The sequence below is a fragment of the Leptosomus discolor genome, chromosome 18 (genome assembly GCF_034619465.1).
Source record: "Leptosomus discolor isolate bLepDis1 chromosome 18, bLepDis1.hap2, whole genome shotgun sequence".
NCBI classification, from domain to species: Eukaryota; Metazoa; Chordata; class Aves; order Leptosomiformes; family Leptosomidae; genus Leptosomus; species Leptosomus discolor.
The window spans coordinates 13,697,632-13,721,450 of NC_141408.1; the positions used below are offsets into that span (position 1 = coordinate 13,697,632).

The window sequence follows — 23,819 nt, forward strand, 5'->3', positions numbered from 1 at the left end:
GAAAAGACTGCACAGGATTCAACCCTGTACCTGGTATGACCAGGATTTGCCAAAATGGTGAACTTCAAAGGCTGAGGGGTTGGGTCTGCCAGGGAGGTACGCCGAGTCACGTGAAGCAGGAGGTTAAGAAGCGAACGCAGCTTTGGCCCAAGGCTTATGGAATGCAACTGTTTAACGACCAAGCACGTGCACGGAAGGGTTAAGTTTGCAAAGCAGTGCCCTCCCCAGCAGAAAGGTTACTAGCACTCCAGGGAACAAAGATGCAGCTACCAGAGTCCGCTGCCACAGACCAGAGACCAAGAAAGGTCCAGCATGAGGGTGGGAAAGAACAGGTTCCAGGATACACAACACACGTATACCTGAATATTGGCCATATTAGACCTTTGATCTTGCGCTTAATCTGATGGCAAAAACAGCCAAAAAAGAGCAGCCATGAACAGCAGAGCACCAGACAGCAAGCTTCCGGCACCGGAAAATCTGCTTTAAATTAAAATCCTTTCCTACCCCACGAAAGCTCAGAAACCTGTTTCTGTCCACCTGGAGTTAACATGCTACCGTCAAAGGAACCTACTGTGGGTGACTGGCCCCACCCAGAGATCCCAAACTTGCCCTTCCTGAGGTCTCTAGCGAGGAGCCCTCAGTGCTGTTACTACTCCTTTCCTACACGTTCTCCCAGCACCTTTGCACTTTGGATGTAATTTCCCTTTTCCAGTTCAGCAGCAGCGGGTCTGACGTTGCCGAGCGAGGTGCAGCTGCCCCCTGCGCTGGAAGGTGCTGGCCAACAGGTCCGCTTTCCCTTCCACCGGCCCTCTGCCTCTCCAGGCACCAGCATTAACCATAACTAATAAAGCAGGACTGCCACCACCTTCCCCTTCCGTACTGGATGCCAAGCAGCCTCCCGGCGACTCGGGACCCAGGTCGGGTTCGGATGAGCCGCTCAGTCTCGCCTTCCTTTGCTCCTGAAGACAGAGCTCTCGAGCATGCTGGAAGCAGCGCATTGAACAGGGTAACACGGGACAAAAGGCTTCTGCTGTGCCCCCACCTCAACCGAGGGATGAGGACAGCGGTGGTCAGAGGGCAACGCTAGTTCTAGACCTGCCCGTGTCGAAGCTCAGCCTATGACTGCAAGAACACACACCGTTTCCCAGATCAGGCAACCTTCGATACCACACGCTTACAAAATACAGGGGCAGAATTGCCAGCACTTACTGCATCTGGTCCTCCAAAAGCCACTCTCCCTACCGTAACGGGGAACCACATTTCTTTCTACTTCGGAGGACCTTTTGGAAAGCACAAAGGAGAGCCAGGATTTTAGCAGCCTTTCCAGCCTTTAAAAGAGCGTCCTCAACAGGTTCAGAGGCACGTCATACACATATTAATAATTTTCTAGCGCTCAAACCCATGATGACCAGCTGCTTTCTCCGTGCTCCTTTTCAGAAGCTGAGCTGCTAGTTAGTTGAGACATTCAGTGCGAAGCTGGTTTGGCTGCAAACTGGATTGGCTCATATGTTTCATCAAGGATGAAAGATGTGAAAAAATGACAGCAGAGGGCTTGAATGGGAATCATTATGTAACATAAGTGCTGTTATTATTCAGAGCATATCATGTGTTTATATCAGATATAAGTGCCAGATTTTTATCCGAATAATTTCAATAATTGCAATTCCCATCCCACAATTTATATTATCTGCCAGAAACCTGAAGCAGAAAAGGCACATGCACATACTATAAATAGCCTATTTTTCATAAACAGGCAGAAATGATCAGAATGAATGTCTCATCAGAAAACACAATGTAGGAACTTAAAACCTGACTGCTATTATGTGCAGTCAAGCCTCAACAGATCTTACAGTGCTCGCTTCTATCACTCGGCTCTCCCCCCACGCACATCATGTCACTAGAGAGCCGAACAGCAGCAGCGCCGACGAGGAGATCCCAGCGGAGGTGGGACGCCAGCGAGAGCCGCGCTCCCCAACAGACCCGATCCCGAGCCTCCGGCTGACTCGCCCTCTCCTCCCTGCCCGCGCACGGACTGCGCCCCTCGCATCGCTAATCTGTGAACGTGTGCAGCTCCCGCACTTTTAATTTACGAGCGTTCTGGGGGGGGGGGGGGCGGGGGGGGCCCTTCTGACTTGGGAACATATTGGCTCGGTCTAATGCTTGGAGATTATTAAAGTCAGAGCTATGCTCCACTATCAAGTCTACAGATCTTTTATTTAGAAGATATGGTGCTCTAAATGCACAAAGAGCTCCCCGTCACCTTCACATTAAAGCCCCTAGTGCCTGGTAAATGGAATTATATAGCTGTCATCTCCTTTCCCCAAAGTTTTAAGAGTACAATGGGCTCATTTTTTCACACTCCATCCCAGCTTCAGAACTAAGAGACCTACTTTGTATTGATTTAAAGTCTCAGAAATAAATAAACCTGCTTCACCAATGTGATTCACAAGAAATTCATGATACACTATTGCATGATATATTTCAAGCTGCGGCTCCAGCTCTTTTTTTCCTTTGGTGAGTGATGGGGGAGGTGGGAGGTAGGGGGAGGTGGTGGGGGGAAGCTGACAGCCTGATGGTTATTGGAGATGGCTACTGACTGCAAATCCAGAAGCAGGTCTTGCTGGTGGAGTCTTTTCCTTGCTTTAATTTGGTGAGATCAGAGGGGGAAGGGGAAAAAAGCGATTGAACTTCACCTCGGAGGCAGCAGGGGAAGAGGCATCCAGATGGACACTGCAACTGCGGCTGGCCTCTCTACGCCACCTTCTGCCTGGAGGTCCCAAAGCACCTCACCAGTATGAAGGGAGCAGGGCTCCACAGCTGATCAGATGCAGAAGAGGCATTCTCTCTGGTTGCAGACGGCAACACGAAATGTTATTGGGAGGAAACAGTTTTTCCATCTTGCAATAATCAGTAAGGATTTTTGAAAATTTCTGGATTGCAACAGAAAAATCAGATTTTGCAATCTTGAGATCTGAACAAATATCAGACAAGGTCAAGAGGTTTGCTTTTCACTTCTGAAATATTTGTGGTAAGCATTAGAAATAAAAATCAGTTTGGAAAGAAGAGTCAGTTAGGAGAAAAAAACCCCAACCAACCAAACAAGAAACCCCACAAACTTTTCATTTGACCCAAAAAATTCCAAATGAGAAATTCAACAAAACTGATACTTTTTCCTGAAGAGTTCCAGTTTCAGCGAACTGGCATTGTCAAATGAAAGATGTCTTGTCAAAAAATTCCTGCTTAGCTCTCCTTTCACAGCATAGGGAGACTGCATGTTTTGCTCAAGGTCACTCCATCAGCCTGTGGTAAATCAAAGGGACTCAATATACTTTGCAAACCAAAATTACAGCGCCCTATTCTACATAGCGCAAACACTCATAAATCCCACCTGTCTCAGTTAGGGGTCCCCTAATCTAGACACCAGCCCTATAAACGACATCAATGATTTTCTCCATGATACTTAAAGATCTCGGTTTGGTCGTTCCCTCGATCACCTTCCGGAGCCCAACAGAACCCTCTTACTCAGAGACCACCCAAGGGGCCAGGCTGCAGCGCCTGCACAGTGGAGTTGTGTTCACTTTGCAGGGTGGGTTTAGGCTTAACCACGAGACACGTGACCGTTCTCCAGCGCCGTTCCTGTAGTTCCCGCTCGTGTGTCCCAAATGGCAGATAATTCCTCCACAATTCACTGCAGAAAAGACCCACAGGCAGGTCACCCCGACATCCTCTTAGTGACACCCCACGACAGGGGTGGTCACACCAGTTATTCTGGGACATGTTTGAAAACTGCCCTCTTCTGTTCAGCTCCAGAGCAACACAAGGTACCAGAGTTAAGGCTCCAGTAACAACATACCCTGCAGGATCACGAGGAACTGGGACACCATCCTGGTTACACGAAACATATGTAGAGTTTAGAATACATAGGAGTTTCCCTGGAAGACACGGGAAGAGATTTTGATAGGCAGAATGTGGGCCACTAAGCTAAGCTCCTCTTTAGCAGGAATAAATACATGCACAGCCCCCACAGCACAGGCACCATCCACATAGATAAACTGATCAAGATCCATATTAAAAATGATAGAAGGAGGGAGGAAAATAAAAAAAGTCAACAGAAATCTATTAGACTTTCTTCCCTAAGCAAACATAAAGGGACTGATAATGCAATGCCTGGAACGTAAATTGTCTCTAATGGGAACAATACACAAATATCACCACTTAAAGAAAGGCAATTAAAAATAAAATGTGGAAGTGGAGGGCGGTGTTTGTTTATTTGCACTTGTCTGAAGTCCAGGCATCCATCCTGCTTACATTAATTTCTCCACACAGAGAAAGACCGTTGTGTCACCAGGACTGCCACCAACCAGACACCCCCAGCAGCTAACGCCTCTCACTGGCATTAAAAGAAATGATTTCTGCTGTCATCCTGTTGACAAATATGACTAAACTGAGACTCGTTCTTACAAGAGCTCTGCTCTGGTCTTGGTTTTCAAACTTTGTTGGGCCTTGAGCAATGGTGACCTTCACCAGGGAGACCTCCACCAGCACCGAGGTCTGGCATCGGTTCTAAGAGAGCTGAAGAAGCCAACCTCCACCCGTGAAACCACCCTTGCTCTCACCACATCATCTGCCACAACCACCCAAGGCACAGCAGAGGTGGAGTAACCCACCCCCACCACTGGAGCCAAGAGCGGGGTAACCTTGCTGAGATCCACGAGAGGAACCGGCTGACGGTTAATGCTGTTGAAGGTTCAATTTCTGTTTGACATTTCCTAGACCCTCTTTGATTAGCATTCTCAAACACCCTGCGCCCATACGTATCTTCCTAATAGTCTTGCTGTGCCACTACAGAAAGATTCATATCATGCATTAATAATTATAATGCTTCTTTGAATGACAGGGATGGCACTTGCTGTTCTAACTCACATGATTGCTCTCACACGATTGCTTCGATCTAATCCCAAGACTGGAGTCATCTTGAGCAGATACTGAGCTATCCCTGCCTTGAATCTCAAAAAAACAGCTTTCCACAGTCTGTATTTCACAGTAAAACCCCCAAACAGCAGCAGTCTCACAGGGCTTTTATTTATTTTTCCAGATTGTGAAATTGAAGGGTAAATATTACTGCTTGTGCTACTGGAGACCGATCACTCAGACCAGACGAACTGACAGGCTGGGTAAGCTTCCTATTCCTCACAGGAGCTCCTCCAGCGAGCCTCAGGCCTGACCCAGCAGCCTCTCGCAGGGGCCCAGCAGCTCTGCCTGCTCCTCCCAGCCCTGACCTGGTGTCTCACCCTGCTCTGGAGTCCCAGGGCGCCCAACAACTTCTGCAGCTTCCCTCAGCTGAGACCTGCGAACATCAGGTCAGCGACAGGCTGCTTCAGCACAGAGACCAAACGACGGCCCAACCTACAGGGTACGTCCACCTGTCGGTCAGAAGACGCCGAGGAGCAACCACCACCAGAGCGCCGTGCTGGCTGAAGTCGTCCCACCGAGCAGCTCACAGGCGGGGACAGCCGCCATCCGAGCGAGCTGGTTTCACGCCAGCTCACATCCACCCCGCTCCTCTGCCTGCCGCGGGGATGCTCCCACAGCGCAGCTGCAATCCTGCCCCAGATCTACACCGATGAAACCACAAACGTCCTCAGCAGCAGCCACACGGCTCTCAGGTCTGGCTTCGACGGTCAGTACAAGTCAGGACTGAATTTAAAAATACCAAGGATATTCTCTTCTGGCCTCGTGCAAAGCGGTTGGTGGGTTTTAAATGCAGATTGTCAAAGCGATCCTTGCAGCAATTACGGGCTGTTGTATCAACAAGTCCTCAGGGACTCATCCCCAGTCACGTGATTGACACATACACTACGCTATCTTGACACAGTGTGGCACCTATCAAGTTAACGTCTTTACCATGCACAAGCAGTGTCTGCGTTAATGAAAAATGTACTCAAGAAAGGTCACTGGACAATTGCTGGTACCAGGCTCAGAAGTTAAGTTTCTTAGCTATTTACATATTGCTTCAGCAAGCTATCCAGTTTCCACTAACCAGTGTGTCTCACAAACACCCCTCCTAGAGCTGTTCTTCAGAAGTATTTTCTTCCCCTGAAAAACACCGATTCACAGTGCCAGAAACAGGGCATTACTAGCCTGGCAAATTGGTTCCTGAGCTCCTTTGGGTCTAGTACAGGTTATACAAGCAGATGCATTGTTTAAATTAAGATCATTTTGAAGGCAATAACTTCCACAGAAAGAAATCCTGAGGACGGGGCTACCTCCCCTGCCAACGCACCACTGCTGGCAGGTACTTTCCGTCTGATGAGCTCAAACACAAATGAACTACGGTTTCAGGACCAAGCTGTCAGCAGGTAACTGCCATTATACCCATTCTGACCACAAATGTCAGACCACCACCAGGTGGGCAGTTGGCTGCAGACTGGGAAATGAAGCCCAGAGTCCTGATTTTGAACTGTGCTTTGAACATTTCATATTTTAGTGGTTTCTGACTCTTCATCTTCACTGCCTCTTTCCCCACATGGACATATACTCTGGGCAAGTGGTATTCGTCAAGCTCACGCCTGGACGTTCGTGAGAAACCAGGCCAACAGCATGGTGCCATGCATCCCGAGGGATGAGCACGCCGGAGGACAGGTTGAGGGCCTGATGCATCGTTTGGGCAGGCCAAGCCTGGAGAGTTTGGGGGAAAGTAAAGCTAAACAGGAGGGAGAGCAGTCTGCTGGTGAGATTCTTCCCTTCACCTCCAGAAACGATGACCACTTTAGATGCCCTATTGTGAAGTGCAGTGTGTGGGACAGTTCTTCATCACCACTCAGAAAACGAACTGTTTGAGATACCCGGTTGAACATCCGTATAACCACGTTAGTAGCGGATCCTGAGAACCTCTGCTAAACCCGCCTTCCCTTAGAAAAAGCCGAGAACACGTACGTGTAGAGAAAGTGTGATTGAAAGCCACTATTTGTTTACATTAACAAAACAGTCTCGAGGACAGGATTTCTTTTAACCACAAAAGACAAGGAGGAGCAAACTAATTAAAAATAGGTCAGCAACAGACTTGGGAACATCCTTGTGAGGATTGAAATGAAATGTAGTCCTGGAAGCTCGAGCCATATAAGCAATGCATAAATTGGGAGCGCTGGGCTCTTCAGTCTTACTTCTATTAAAAAGAAACCAATGGAAGTTAACCTGTTAGTGCACGGCGGCAGCACGTCACCCATCTCCTACGAAATGGCACCATGTTTAGGTTATGACGAGGAAGGGGAGGTGAGGGAGGTGGAGGAAGGTGCGGGGGTGGAAAAAGGGGGAGGCAGTGAAAGTTAAAAAAAAAAATCTCTGCCTCAGCAAAACTTTTCATTAAAATTTTAGACAAATGATCTCTGTGTCCTTCTCCCATGCTGCCTGGGGCTCCATGCTATTTCTATGCAAATAACAACCTCGTGGTTTATATCTTATTATTTCCACCGGAGCTGCGGCGACATGACCCGAGACGTGTGTGAGGTAGACAGCGAAAGAGAGAGAGGGAGAGAAAGAGAAGGAGAGGGAGGGAGAGAGATGGAGTGGCTGCTCGCTGAAGTGTGAAAAAATATTGTCAGGAGTGAGCAGCAAGAACAAAAAAAAAATTGCAGGGATAACGTGTTTATTTCAGCCCCTCTCCCCATGTGAACCAGCATCTTTTAAAATTCATTGGGCATCAGGCGATCATGCACAATCCATCTGCTTTCACTTTATCATTTGCATTTCATGCCTCCTGGCTTTTGATGTGCTGATACTTTGATGCAGTCAGGAGACGCGCATTATCATTATTTCAATTTTCAGGGGGGTCAGCGGGCTCAGCACAGGCGCGCGCACACGCTCACAGGAGAGGAATGAAATGTCATTTCCACCTCTCCACCCCCTGCTGAAACGCAACGGTGAAGACAAAAGGGGTACAGATGAAACGCAGCCCTGGTGCCCCCCACACAGAGCACTGTCCCCACCCCAGAGCATCACACCTTTTCCCCAGGTCTCTCCCTTGCCTGTCGGTCCGGACTACAAACAAAGACAGCTTCATCAGGAGCAGAGGGAGACCTTGTACAGCTCTTGTGCAGCTTCTTGTCACCCCTGACAGGCAATGGGGCTGAGAGAATCCTTAAACCTGCCTGCTATCAGGTGTCTTACAGCGATACGCCTCTCCGCTTACAAAGCAGGGACACGGACGCAGCGAACAGCCAGCACGTGATTAGGCAACCTCCAGAACCAAACATTAGCTTCAGCTAAAAATGGTATTGACCTTGAGCTCATCATCTAAGTTATAGGTTACAGTCTGGTTTTGGCAGCTGGACCTTTCCCTCTACACCTAAACCCTCAGGCTGGTTTTACATAATGATAATGAACAAGACCAGCAATGGATCTGCTGGCACGTAATGTTTGTCAGAGTCCCCCTCTGCTCCCTCTGTAATTTAAAAGGAATCCAGCATTTCACGGGAAAAAAATAATTAAAAAAAAAAATATAATCAAACAACTTTCCAGAAAAAGCCTCACTGCTCTCCGAGAGCCTAATTGTCTCCATTGCTGCAGCAACATTTTTGCACTGCACATTCTGTTCCTGAAGAGAGAAGACATTTTGAAGAGGTGTATGCAGACACAAGAATTACATGTAAGCTTTGTACAGCACCCTCTATGAAGGCAGTAATTAAAAGCCAGCAATGGAAAAAATTGACACCTAATTGGGAAAAGCTAAAGGAATATTTGCATGCAACTGTACCAGAAAACATTCATTTCCAGCTGCCATGCAAGGTAGCAGCTTCCTTTTATTTATCTTTGTTTCAGTCACAATCTTTCCTGTAAGACCCAGCCAGTTGGACAGGTGACCTTCTCATTGCCACAAAGCAAAGCGCTGACTCCGCTGCACAGGGCTCTTCTTGCCATCTAGTCCGAGGGACAAAGCAGCAGCAAGGCTCGCTTGCTCCACAGACAAAAACCACAATAGGTTTCCACCATAAGACCCTTCTGGAGTCTTATTCATGCAAGTGAGTAAGAACACACCATCTATCACACCCAATCAGCCTCTGCATTCCCACAAGGGAAGACTTTGCTTAACTGGCCCCTGGCTGATAGACACCTGTCTTCCAGCCAAAACAAAATCCAAACTGTCCATCTAAATTCAAGGGACAAGTGTTTAACTGCTGACATACAGGAAGACAAGGGATGTGTCTGAAGCAGACACTGGCTCCATGGCAGGATGATGCAAACACATCAGCATTCACCCTTTGCTTCCCAGTCTTCTCAAGATCTCAACTGGACTGAACTTGGTCGTTTCGTGTCAGCACTGGACATCATTTCACTACTTCAGACACACTTCTGGGACACAGTTACACTGGATCCATTAAAGAAGCTCTGACCCAAACTTCAGGGACTGGAAAATGAAGATCACATGAACTAGCAAGACACATCACACAACACCCAGGTCCCGGTCTCTCACTATTCAAGGACAGGTAAATGTATTGGTGGGTCTGGGCTTAGCTGCCTTACTGCGAGAGCTGGATTGGATGCAATGGGTTCCTCCTTTGCCTGACCTTTAGGCAGGTAGAGGTTCAGTGCCTACATAAAATATATGCCTTTCCAACAGAGCAGGGAGGAGAGAAAAGGACACATGGGATTATTCAGCCCACTAAAATTCTTGGGATGGGATAAATCCTCCCCCCCCCCCCAAAGCAACTCCTGCTGCTTAAGCCTGCTGACAGATGTCAGGTGCTTATTCTAGACTAAATCCTTACTTTTTAAGTGCCTAAAATTTAGTGAGATTAATCTAGTCCTATAAAAACAAGTATTCACTCTGCTGGTAGAGATTGCAGTTAAACCTGGAAAGAATTGAGCAGAAGAGGAGGACTAAACAGACTGGCCGTGCCATCTGGGAAACTCTGCAGGGCCCCGATCCCCAACAAATGACAGCTGGAACCAGGCAACTTACTCCACTTCAGCAAGCACTAAACTGACTCAATTTCTTTTTAAAGGATGGATCTTCAAATGCCTCTTTTCCTACCATTGATGCAGGTGTGTGTGATGTGTGTAAGAGATCTAACTGAGGGTGCTGCATCCTAGAGTTGATAGGATCAATGCTTCATTTTCTGCAGAGCCCCCTTTATTCAGGGGAATAATTCAACGAGAGACTATTTTCCTTTTATCTCCCATTGTCAGGCAGGCACTCCTTGAAGTGCAGCTTGCAATGAAGCACAACCACCCCAGGTGCTGGAGAGTGCCTGAGAACAAAGCTGCACAATGGGGAAGGGCACTCGTGCCCGCACAATCCTAACTCCCACGTAAACAAAGCCCTCAGTGAGAGGGACAAGAGCGGAGTCGGCTGTGAGCCGTGTCTGCTGCAGACAAGGAGCTGGAGGCTGTGATATTAATAGGCTTGGGGCAGCAAGGGAGAAAAACCACCTCTGGTAGGGAAAAAAAAAAAAAATAAAGAAGAGACACTTTAGTAGTGAAAGCCGTAAGTTTTCTTACAGCCTGAGCTGTTCCTCCCTGCCCCCACAGCTGAGTTTTGCAGCAGGTCTGACCCCTTGCAAACCACCATCCACACACTCTTTTCTCAGGCTCCCTCAGTATTAATTCAATGGCTGTGGATGGCTGAAAGTGCAGCCCACGTATTTTGAAACACGGTCTTCCAGACACCAGGAACAGCCCTGTTCCCTCTATCGCAGTACAGAGCGTGTAGGAGAAGATGCTGCCCAGTCAGCAGGCTTCTCCGCTTCGGTCATTTAGCCCTTGCCCACAACCTATGTTAAAAGCTGCTTCTCCTCCTTCCACTTCACCTGGTTCGTGCTCAAGCCCTCAAATCTGCAGTTCTGCCTAGGTCCCCTGCCAATCTCCAACCAGAAGGCCTGGAATAGTGCCTCTGGCTTGTCAATACAATGGTCCTGTCAAGAAAACCAGGTGCATGAAAGGACTGCTTTCTGACCAGAGAGAAAAGAAAAAAAAAAAAAGTCTACAAAGGCATGGAAAGTTTCACAGCTGCTGCTGTGTCAGCTCTCCTCCTCCAGCAGGAGAAGCCCGAGAAGGGAGAGAACAAGAGGGACCAAGCGCAGTGACAGGTACAGTGGGGGCAGCTCCTTGAGTCTCTGGTAGCACCCACGGAAACACCAACCCAGCTCACACATCTCAGAAGACTGAAATGCAAAGACTTACTTTGTTGAGCGCTCCACAGCCAGTCAGGATTATATGGGAGTTCTCAACCTGGATAGTCCTCTGACCGAGCCGAACAAGGTAAGCCCCAATTCCAATTGCCCGACATGTAACCTTAAAAAAAAAGAAAAAAAAAAGAAAAAAAAAAAAAGAAGAGATCACATTGATTTCTGTCTTGCCACACAGCCAAAACCTATCGATTCAAACATCTAGATAAAACCAGGCACGTTTGTATTACAAGGCTATAAAATCTACTCTCACTGCAAAACTCCAGAATCTACTTTTTTGTACAACACAGTTTCTGAAATGTATTTTATTTTTTTTAAAAAAAAAAAAAAAGAAAAGAGAAGCAGTAACTTACAGACTGAGCAAACATGAAGCCAAATGACTGTTTTCTAAAAGCGTTTTAAATTTAGTCTGAAAGGGACCCAGCCCTGTAACGGTGCCAGTGGTGTTGCTCAAAGCCTACAGAAGCCAATTTACATCAACCAGAAGCCTGATCCCAGATGTATCTTCTGGATACCGCTGCAGGATTTTTAGCGGAGACAATGCAGTTCGAAGAACAGAAAGCAGTGGGGGATTACCAAGTTGATGGTGATAATGCTCTCATAGGCTAAAGACGACTCTCCAGCAATCATGCCAGATCCTCTGAGGTTCTCTGTTCCAAGCCCGTCTTCCTTTCCGATAATATCTGTTATCTTATACCTGAGGGAGACACACACAGCCTTTGAGTCACAAGGTCCAGTGATTTGCTGAATCAGTTTGCTACGAAGAAAATGAAAAGTGACTAAACATCATTAAGGCTCCAAAGAGTAACGTGCATAAAATCTGGCCAGGACCTGTACACGGGCTCATCCTGCAGCCTTGCTGAACACCGCGGAACAGTCCTACACAGGAGCAGCCAAAGCAGCACTGCAAAGAAGAACTGCCAAGGGAGAGGAATGCCCGTGAAAAGTGTTCTTCTGTCACTCTCACAGGACGTGAGGAGCAGACTGATTATAGGAAAAAGGGCAAGAAAGGAAGAGAGCGCAGCCAAAAGGAAAAAGAGACAGAACAGGAGATTACAATGAGGCTCTTAACTTTTCTTTACTTCCATACCTTCCTTCCTCAGCACAGCCCCTTCTTGCCCAGTGCTCTCAGACTGGCTCCTCTCTTCTCCACTGGGCCCTTGCTAAGCAAAGTACTTGAGCATGTGCTTAAGTGTTTCACTGAAGAGAGCCACCAGCTTCCCCACCACACACGCAGGCACACACACGTCCCCACACCAGCCTTTTGGTTTTTTCAGAGCTCGCCAGTCTGCAAACTAGGCTTTTTTTTTTTTTTCTTTTCCTTCTAAGCACATCCTCCTCCCTCTGCCCAGGAGCACCACTACAGCTGCAGTCTAGCTCTGAAGGCTTCTTTGCATCTCATTTTCAGATGTAGCTGGGAAGACGAAGACACCTAGAGCAGACGTGTGTGGGAAACCACAGGCTACGTGGCAGTTGAGCGCAGCCATGACTCGGGGCTCTAGGCAGTAGGAGTCAACAGGGCACCACCTCAAACAAGGCACGTCGTGGTAACAACTCTTAACTCCCTTGTTCCATGCTCTGACCACCCACAGACATGGCTTTCTACAGACCTGGACCCTACAGAATGCCCAGGCTGAAGACGAGGCGGTGACACGCACCACCTTGTATACCCACGGACGAACGGAAAGCTTTTCATTCTGACCTGCCTGTGCTTACCTGGACTCTCCATTATCCTCCACATGCTCACAGTGAACGGAGTTCAGGGCACTGACTTTCTTATAGTCTTGAGGAGTCAGGTACAAGTATTTGTATCCCTGCAGGGAAAAACAGTTCATTCACCTCATTCCCACCTGTAGGCCCTTCCCGATCCCCAGTAACCCCTTCCAAAAAGGTTTCAAGGGAGCAGAATTTAATTCCACACAGCATTAAGAACATCCTCTCTCTTAACACTGGAGCGCCAGGTGAGGTCAGTGAAAGCTAGAGACGTTTTCCACATTCAGCACTAACTCATTTTGGATGCCAGTCCGGCCGCCTGAGAGATCCACTACCGAGGAGAAGTTTGGACCTAACAGTCTGGCAAACAGTTACCCTCACTTCTATTAAAAGAGGCAGTGTAAAAATAAGACCTTTTGTGAGCTATTGCAGAGTTTCACCTCTGATTCCTGTGCCTCCTTACCTTGTATGGGTCATCTGGGTCTTCCCAAGCTACGTGGAACATGTGTCGAATCTCCTCAGCCAAACCAATCCTGGCTCCACTGTTGGCAGCCACATAGATACGGGGGATACCGTGTGTTCGAGCAAGCTCCGAAGCCCTCAGGAACAGCAGGTCCTCTTGAGGCCCAAAAGAACCTATTCGGTACGTAATGTCATTGCCAATGACAATGATATCGCGGCCTTCTGGATACTCGGGGGTCTTCAGAGTCATCTTCCAGGCCACCATCCCAATCTGCAACCAAAGAGCAGAGAACAACAAAAACTAAATGTGTATCTTCAAGATGTGAAAGAGGGGAATCACGCAGGGGCCGTTTTTGGTACGTGTTGCACTTGGTACGAATTCTCCGGGAACTCCGGCAACAGCAGCTCCGGCACGCGCTGCCGGTGTAGAGCACAGCCGGCAGGACTCGATCCTTTCCACGCTCGCGGGAGCACATCCTCCACCGCGCTCTTCCCACCCAAGACACTAACACTGGCCCTCGCTCTCCCCATTCAGGGATTTGTCACAGGTCCAAAGCACATTCTGCAAACACCCCTCTCGCCGGGAGCTCCCGTGTGCCAGAGCTCACAGGGTGAGGGTGGATGTGCTGCTGTACAGGACTCCTGACCATCGGCTTAGGCTACCCAGATATCACCCCAGAACCTCGTCACCCTGGTTCTCTCCCTCACCCTGCCCTCATTTTAATAATCCTTTTATTTCACAACTACCTCTATTTTTTTTTTTTTTCTGTTTTTCCCTTCATTTCTTTGGCTCTTCCCTTTTTCCTCCCCAAATACTGCAGCAGTTTCTTCCCAAACCTGCCTGAATAAGTAATGCTGTTTGCTGCATATTTTTCTTTTTAAAATCACCAGATGATCTCTTCTGGCCCATCTTATGGAGATCAGTAACATCTGTACCCTGCATCTCCGATCTCTCAGCTGCCGTGTGTCGCGGCACGGGGGAGCTGGCCATCCTGGAACGCCATTAACAGACGGAAATAGCAGCGTCCCTTGAAAGCCACATGCATCACCCAGTCTCTGCTTGCCCAAGGATCATAAGCTCTGAGTACACATTCCTCAAGCCGATTGCACATCCTCTGCAATCAGGAGGGTTGAAACTCTCATTGTGGAGACTCTGAATTCTGAACATGATGAACTAAAGCGGGAGGGGGAGAGGGGAGAAGCAGCAGATAGATATGTGCCATTTAATCCAAATCAAAATGGCACAATACACAGTTGAGATCCAATCAGCATCTGCAATAAGATATGCCATAATAGGCTCATTAAAAAAATAAAAAGGCAGAGGAATTAATCAAAGGGTCATTGGAAGTAAAGCAGGCAGCAATCCAAAAATATTACAACCGGCTACTGGCAGATCCTTCCCTTACACCTCCCCTTTCGAGAGCTGAGATTGCAAGTTAACAGAATGATGGTGTTTCTGTTCACCTTCTCCTTGGTCTCAGTTTCACCCACAGCTATTTTGACTGAGACGTCGTAAGGGATTAATTTGTTTGCCTCTGAATATTTGCAGATTTACAGTTACATCTCAGCATCCAACTGCAGTGTTTGGAAGAGAGAGATACTGCAGCAGTTGCAAAGACAGGAGCATAAATCCCTAAAAGTCAGTGGGAGGCTTTGTTAAAATACCAGTATTATCGTCAAATTAAAGGGAAAAGTTGTAAAACTGTAAATGTTGTGGATGCAGCTGTTGGTCAGGCACACAGACCAGAAGCGTGCGCAAAGAGACCAGGGGTCGCCCAGACAACCAGCCCAGAGTCTGGAAGAGCAACCTCGTTCATCCCAAACCAACCTCCAGGGCCAGAGGGGTTCCCTGGACTTCTGTGCTTCTACTGCTGGCCTTTCATAGCAGAAAAAGGAAGAATAAAGATGAAAAAAGGACAAGTAAGCTTTGCCCTTCTGACCTGCTGCAGGAAAAGAGATGCCAGGGGCTGGATATTGTGTCTCTGTTGTAGCTCTCAACTGTGGGCAAGCTTGCAGTTAGAAACAGCAGGTTAAAAAAGTCTGCAAATCCAAAGTTAAAGGCTTCAAGATTCGCCTCTAAGAAACAAGAGATGCCACTCTATACCCCATCACCTACTACAGCTCAGCTCCTTTCCATATTTTACAGGGTTGGGTTTTTTCCCTGCTGTAACTAAAATCCTGAAGTGGGGACTGACCAAATCTTACAGAGACCACCTCAGAAACCACCTCTAGTTATTGATAGAAACCCACAGGGAAGATGGGGTAATCATCTTTTTAAAACTGCACTGAAAACGTCTTCCAAAACAGCACAGAAGTAACGCTAATTTACAGGGTTTTGCCTAAGCAGTCGTTTCCTTACAGCTACCCTGATCCCATCAGCCAGGACCGCACCAGGAAGCTTCAAGCGACAGGAGAAATGCTCAGGCGCTGTATTTGCTAAATACTTGTCTCTGCAGCAAACTGCAAGATAGAAACACATAAAGACCCTGCCAGAAACCGACGCAATAACCACAACACACTGCAAGTAAAATCCCAGCACCCTCAGTTCACGAGCGAGGCAGATGAATTAACGCTTGCTCCAGGGCTGCGGGACTGGTGGCCGAGCTCGGTCAGTATCCAGGACTGGTCCCGCAGTCTGTCTCACCTATCAGGACGCTAAGAGATTTTCCTCACTTTCATCAGCTTGATGAATTTTGACAGTACATGAATCAGGCAAATTAAAAGCATCATCTATTTAGAAAACTCAGATTGTAACGGAAGTCTTGGTATAGCTCCCTAACCCGAGATCGTGTACCCCCTCCATAAATAAAATCCCTTTTGTTAAGGCTCACTAGTGGAATAGGAAAAAAACTACCCGGCCAGGGCACAGTAAACACAAACTCTTGAAAACAGTTTATAGCTGATAAATATAGAGCAACCCTACACAGTTTAAGAGAAGAAAAATTAGAGCTCGCCACTTTATTAACTTGTACGTCTCTCTGCCTCCCCAACACATAGCGTGTTTTGTGCCATTTATCCAGTAATAAAAATCACAGGGCACAACTAAGGATTTTTTTTTTGCTATGAACAATGTAGATTCTGTTAAAATTTATGGGCAGTGGAGGATAGCTTTCTATTTCAGAAAAAAAAAAAAAAAAGGATGAGATTTTTAAGTTAACGGCAGCATGCCAAAAAATGGAGAGTTCACAGGTTAATTAGACAGGCTGAGCTAATCACCTAAGAGCGCTGTCAGAACAATAATGGGTGATGGTAAGCGGCAGTGGCTTCAAAACAGGCTCCTTCTAAGAGCCAGCGCAGTTTGGAAGTGCTTCTCCTGCCACAGCTCTATTCCCAGCACACCCAGGAATGAAGAAGAGAGGGAGGGAAAAAAAATAAAAGCAGGAACCGTCTTATTTAACTGTTTTTATGTTGGCAAAATGATTTGTGCCACAGTATTTCCATAAGAAGTGGGACCATTATTCTCCTGTAGGAACACATTTGGTTTGAAAAGTATCACTGGACAGAACGTGAAAATCAAACCAGATGAATTATTCACAACCCCCGATCAGAAGTGATCATTATTTCTGATGTTCCAAACTGTGATTAGGATTCAGTGCTCAGATGTCATTTGCTCCCTGAATAGCAGCAGCAATGCCGAATTGCATGACACACATATATTACACCCAAGTTTTATATATATAATTTTATACACACCTTCTCCCACTAGATCTTGGGCTTAATGTAACCATTAACAGACAGTAAAAACACGATATTAACTAACGCTCGTTTTCATGGTGCTCATAAACGCCATTAGTTTGACGCACAGTGTCAACACTAATCATGGCCTAAAATTAACACCAAAATTGACTTCAACATTAATTGCGCTATCGATGTGAACAGTAATACACACGCTGATGCAGTTACAAATCGACTGCTGGTGGCAGCCGGAGCTGTTGACAACAGGCACCAAGGGGAATGCGGGAGAAACCGATCCCAGTCTCGCTCCTGGAAGCTCCGAAGGAAGGGACGCCAAGGCAAACGGTGGCCGGGGCTCAGGCCGAGGGAGCGTTTAAGTCTCGTTGTAGCAGGATCTGTAATTCCTGGAGAAGCGCGGCTGACAGAAAATCTGATGTAGACGGGAACAGCTTATTATTTGACAGCATCTACGCTTGAGCCATGCCAATTGTGTTGGTTTATTCTGCTTCTCTCACAACAAGGATGATGCTTGAGCCCAGGTACTTTATGCCATGCTTCGTTTTACCTATTTATGTCCAAATTTGGAAACCTGAATGCGGGTCTCAAAATCTCCAAGTGGGATAACTGAACTTACAGAACCCTGACAACAATTTTGTCTTGTTCCCATTCTGTTGCATCTGTAAGTTTATAGGATGTAAGTTTTCTGTGTAAAAACACATGTATAAAACAGGAATACATTTGTATGTCAGTGTTTGCTACATACAAAAGTTATAATAAGAAAGGAAATGCAACAGTTGTAGCTGTCTAGCACGCGAGCACTGGAAACGCCGAAGCTGAACATTAATGAAAGCACATTTCTCCCCTGCTGTGCACGCACGTTCTGGCACTGTTAAATCAAGGAACACGTGCTTTATTCCCGCTTCACAGCCTCTGTCTATCCTGGAGGTAATCCAGTGTCCACTGACCCCAGGATGCTGAATCACTCCGCTGCACGGTCGTGGACAAGGTATGTTTTAGAAAGGGAACAAAGACATCCCCAGAAATTTTACTTGATGCCGATGGGTATTTCATCACGTGAATCTGATGCTGGGAACTTCAGATCTAACATACTGTGACCAAAGTTGTACAACTTCTATCTTCAGCATGAGCCAACTCCCAGAAAAAGGGCACGATGCACGTGGTTTGCTAGAGGCATTCGGGCTTAATACCTTGACGAGGGTGGAGTGCCAAAACCCAGGATTCCTTCACTCTCTTCTTGGCTCTGAAAAAGGTGTCATTTAGCGATGAAGGCAGTGGTTGCGGGCGGCAGAGCCAAGCACACGTTGGCACGGTTCTTCTGAACAGCACGCGGCCGAGTAGATGAGAGATGGGAAGAAACGGTTCCAGGGCGAGGCGTGACAAAGGCTGGCTCAGGAAAAGGCACCGTGCAGCACAGTGGAGTGAAGGAGACGTGATTTCGCCCTGCCTTGGTTCCTCGCACTAGACCGAAGGGCACCAGGAAGCAAGCCAGGAAGCAAACCAGCAAAAGGCTGCTTCAGGAAAAGCGGATGGACACACAGAGCACCAAAAGGAAAGCTCAAAAAAACCCCGTTAAAGACACTGTAAAAGTAGTTTTTACTGCACACACATCTGCGTTGCAAGGCACGCAGCTTGCACAGGGTCTCTCGGGGATGGCCAAAGGCACAGTGCTGAACCCGACCCGAATTCTCTATCAAATTCGAGCTGGGGCTGCAAGTGCCCGAAATCAACTGTGAGCAACGCTGCCAGCTTTTGCACCAAAACAAAAGCACTTTTGACGAAGCTTTCCAAACTAAAGAACAAACAACTCCTCCCTCGGCAGAGCGTAAGACATGAAAACTTCAGCTGAAATGGTTTGCATCTGGTGCAGTTACAGACAGACAAAGATACACTACAGAGAGCAGCAGATAACCTCTATTAGGAGCTTTCCTGCAGGCAAGAACTTTGTCTACAGTCTCCATACACACATGGTCAAGCATATATACCAAAATACAGAATAAACCTCTTTGTGCCACGACTGGTATCTCTGATCTAGCAACGCTCGTATTCACGGATTTGAAAACCCTTCAAGAAATCTGGGGCTCTAGCTGCTCTTCGAATAAGACATGATTTGGGTGGTCACTGCTTTCAGCATCCTCCAAGAGCATGACCTGGGATGCGTGGGGTTACTTCCTGCCCAAGAATTTAATTTCTGTAAAGCACTAACAAATACCACCAATGCTTAGCAGAGGTGTGATTTAAATGTAAGCATTTGATGAAAGTCAGAATTACAAGAAAGGTAACAGAATTAAAATGCTGTATTTGTTTGAGAGCATTCTGAAATTCAACAGTTGTATCTGATTATATAAAATAAAATAAGGATTTACTTAATAACCTTCCAAAAATTAATCTGTTAAATAATTATGATAAATTCAATTCAAAGGTATACGCTAGAGGCTCATGACCTCTGGTTCTGTAAGGAAAGCCTTTTCACATCTTGAACTTTTAGTATTGCTACAGCACATGTGCTTTAAAAAAACAATCAGGCCGTGAGAGATACTGCGCCTAGAGCACTGTGAGAACCAGCACGCTGCAGGTACTGATCCGCAGGAATCCCAACCCTTCCAGCAACTCAGGGTGCTACAGAGCACTCCTGCTCAGCCGTGCAGCCACTGCTCAGCTCAGGAGATGCTCCACATACACTGTGACGTGAATGCAGCCCCGCTCTAGCCGAGCTCAGGACCCCCAGTCCCGTCCTCCCCTGCACAGACCTGCCGCTCTCAAAGCTACATTAACTGATCTAGGCATGTAAGGGAGGAAAAATAAAAAAATAAATCAGCTTTCAGTGATGCTAGGGGAACCCTCTTTGAATTTGGGTTATATCCCACTTGTCACAAGACATTCCACCTTTTACTAAAAATAACACTCTCCACTCCGTGACAAAAACGTGCTCTGGCCTGGTCCCTACCCCCACGTCTCACTGTGACCTCGAGCACCTCATTGATAGGGGCCTGAATTATTCTGTCAGAGGACCACCACCCTCTGAAATCGCATCACGAGTGTCCCAGAGGAGGAGACACCACTTGCTGTGCGGCACAAATAGTTGTCCAGCTCCCCTGTTATTTAAACCCACTCCTACTGCCGGAAGAGCCTTCAGGTCAGGATTGTTCCCAAAACTCACCAAGAAGAAGGCTGGAAAACCCAAAAGAAACAACTATTTTTACAGTAATCTCTGGGAAAAATAGTGGTGGGGCTGGGGCAGGGGGGGAGAAGATGCACACGTCTTTTCCTTCACCGTCATGTTAATTCACCGGCTTTGCCATCACCCATTCTCTGCTGCTTCTCCTGTACTTACCAACCGCCAGAAGCAGCCCAGCGGATATTTTAATACCCTGTGCCTGTCATAAAATGCAGGAACATGGGGTGACAAAGCAGAACATGCAGTTCAACGATTAAGCTTTGCTTGTATAAAATTCATTAGCTACACCTCCCAGCCGCAGGCAAGCCAGGGAGCTGCCGAAGCAGAGCTCCAGCAGCCCTCTGCCCACTGCCGCCCTGAATTTCACCTGGCCAAACCTTCCCACGCTCACAAGAAAGGGTGCCTGCCAACGCGCCAGCCAGCAGCTCCGATTATGGATTATTTCTGATCCTCATGCTACTGAGAAGGAAAAACTGTGACATCTAGTGCCAATCGGGAAAATGACACATTTTACACGGACGCTGCGTGAGACTGAGGAAGGGTAACGCGGGGTGTTGCTGCAGGCACTCCTTACGCTCACTTTCTCCTTGTCCTCGAAGATTAGTTGGGTCTTATCAGCGGATGGTGCAGTCCCAGTGCCAGAGGATCACAGTAAATTCTAGTCAAAATACATAAAGTGCTATAGAAAAACATCAGCACGCCCAGCTCAAGAATGACAAGTCATATATTGAGCTCTCCAACGGGCTGAGGGAATTACCTTTTCACACTCAGATTTCAGCTAATATGCTAATCTTTGGAACAAAGCCCTCTTCAATGGGTATTTGAAGAGGGTGTCACTCCATTACAGGTCGTGTCTTCAGCAGAGCTACAGCAACCAACACGTTTTTAACTGCTGTGCAAGCTGCCATACACTTCTGAACCCCAGCCCTGTTCACTTGTCTGTGTTCACACGATTCCTGACTCTTTCAGAGATTCCCCCATCTTAGCACAGCCCCGTAACTCCAAAGCGACATCAGAGGCTTCGGTGACAGGCAGGGCAGAGGTGAGCTCCCGGAGCGCGGCCAGCAGCTCCTCTCCCACCGTCAAACAGGGCGAGGTGCTGCATCCTTTCAAACCCATCCCTCCCAGTATTAGTGCAGAAAGTCCCAGTCACGCACCTCTACCCCACATGCCCAGTGAAGATCTTAGCCAGAAACAACAAAGATTATGCCACTAAAAAAAAAAAAAGGCTTCCACTTACTTAAAAGAAAAAAAATTGCATTAGCAGAAATGTTCAAAGTCTTGTGTTATCATCTAGATAAGCATCCAGGCTGTGGTATGAACTTAAAATTTTCTGCTTAAAACCATTTTAGAGTAAAATGCCTAAGATCACAAACAACTACAAGTGGGTTTTTTCCTCCCACCTATATAAACTCTGTACACTGCAATGGTCCATGTCTGCCTTAAGAGTCAGACTGGAGTCAGGCTGAGCATCCACCTCTGGTGCTCAGCTCTTGACAGGCTCCCAGTTGTACAATAAATTATACCCCATTTGTCCCAAAGTCTATTCAGTCTTTACTCAGGAGCATTAGGAGGGAGCTATTGACTGGTGTTTGATTCTGCTGATAAAATACTTTCTTCTTCAGCTCCCTTCCATACCTGCTGGCTCTGAGAATCATTTACAAACTGTCCTCAACTTTTTAGTGGGGCACATTCAGTCTTGTCAAGGGCGCTGGCTTACTGAAATCCTATGGTGGCAGAGAGAGCTTATCGGAACAGTCTCATGTGCGAATGCAGGTGTCAAAGAAGCCAGACTAGTAACAGAGGACACAGAAAACAAACAAAAAAACTCCCCACCAAATTAAAAAAAAAAAGTAACTAAAGACCAGGACACAGTTCACAAGCTTAACATGAAGAATCCAGAACAGAAACCATCCAGCAGAAAGCTCCAGGCCACATCCAGCACTCTGCCTGCAGCCCGAAGAAACAGCAGATGCGCCTCAGGAAGAATTCTGGCTGCCCTGAGCGGACAAGAGGTTGGAGAAAGGCCCTGCACCAGTGATGTCTCCTGTGCCGCAAGAGTCGGCGGCAGGGCCAGCAGCACTGCAAGCTCCCCCGCGTGGCCATGACGAGCCAGGATCCTCTGCTCAGGAGGAGGCAAGCACTGCCTAGGAATAAATAGCAAGTTGTATTTTCATGGTCCATTAAGTCCTTGGCTTCTTTGTTGAAGGTACTAGCAAACAGATAATTACTGCCAAATGAGTTGGTGGGCTACGCCAAGTGGTCGCAAGCTAAGCAGAGAAAAACCTCTTGTATTGCGAAAGTTCTCGAGACTTCCCGTTTCACAGATCTTCCTGAAAACATCGACAGGTTAGCCCAGAAGGCTGCTTGCAAACGCTGGGAGGACAGGAGAAACTCAGCTTCGAGCTCCTGCTCTGCCCCACATTAGGGAAGGGATTGCAACTTCGGTTGTTGACATCCAGCTGAACACACTGATCACAGATCTCCTGGATTTTATGCTGGTTTCTCCATTTCGCCTGCTAGCTGCAACAATTAGGGCAGTCAGCTCAGCTGAAAGCTTTAAGAGGAAGAGTGTCTTGACCCCTTTTCACATAGAGAAAATGTAATTGTTCATACTGTGTAGCACAGACAAGCCCTACCTCAGAACAGCTGATACCACGATGGTAAGGCACTCGCAATGGGGGAATAGCTGTGTTTGAGCCTCTCAGCTAAAACAAGCACAACAGTAATAGAACCTAAATGCACTAACCAGCAGCTATATTTACCACAGTCAGAAGTTTTCAACAGAAATTTCGTCTTCAGTAAAAAAAAAAAAAAAAAAACACCACACATAATGTACAATCTCTCAACAGACTTTGGATTTAGAAAGTCAGCAATCTTGCTGGGAAGAAAGGGGGGGAAAATAAATAAATAAATCACATTTACTTGGAAATTTCCTCCCAAGCACTCCCGCCTGTCAGCTCATTGGGGTCTGAACTGCAAACAGCTCACGCCTCTGGATCACTGGGGCACAGACTCCATTGGCACTGACCACCCAGGGCTACTAAACAAAACTGGGGAACGCCGTACAACACAATATCCAGCACTTACTTAGCAAGTACAAATTCAAGGACTCTTAAAACATATTTGTTTTAATAATTTATAAATTATCCTCATAACACCCCAGAGCAGTCCCATCTTACTGGGATATGAACAAAGTGAAGCAGTGAAAACTTTGACTAAGGCTACCAAGCAAGCCACTGCAAAGCCTGGGAACCCCGACTTCCCACTGCACTCATTTCCCTAGGGATCATTTCCCTGGAACACGATTTTCAGTGTGTATGGGCTTCTGGCATTTGGCAGCCAAATACATCTATCTGAAGACAAAACTCTTCCTTAACAAATTCAGACAAGTTTAAAGAGCCAAGGAAATGTGCCATGTCCTGAGAACGGTTCCCCATTGTATCCCGTGGAAGAACTGCAGAATCAATTAATATTTTCTCCTGCTCCTCGTGGCATGTCTCCTCTTCCTATGCAATTCTACCAGCTACTGCCACATAGATGGATTACCCCAAGGATCTTTGCTTCCTGGCAGATAAGATGCCGTATTT

General features: G+C 47.1%; 1 protein-coding gene across 2 annotated transcripts in view; it reads right to left on the reverse strand.

Annotated features, from left to right (window-relative positions):
• The window catches only part of ACACA (acetyl-CoA carboxylase alpha), a 126,114-nt gene that overhangs the window by 34,417 nt on the left and 67,878 nt on the right, over positions 1–23,819 (reverse strand). For both annotated transcript variants that reach the window (XM_086475393.1, XM_086475392.1), the window contains 4 exons: positions 13,360–13,629; positions 12,900–12,997; positions 11,760–11,880; positions 11,179–11,289 (listed from right to left, as the gene is read on the reverse strand). In XM_086475393.1, the coding sequence (XP_086331519.1) occupies positions 11,179–11,289; positions 11,760–11,880; positions 12,900–12,997; positions 13,360–13,629 (600 nt within the window). The remainder of the gene's footprint in view (positions 1–11,178; positions 11,290–11,759; positions 11,881–12,899; positions 12,998–13,359; positions 13,630–23,819) is intronic.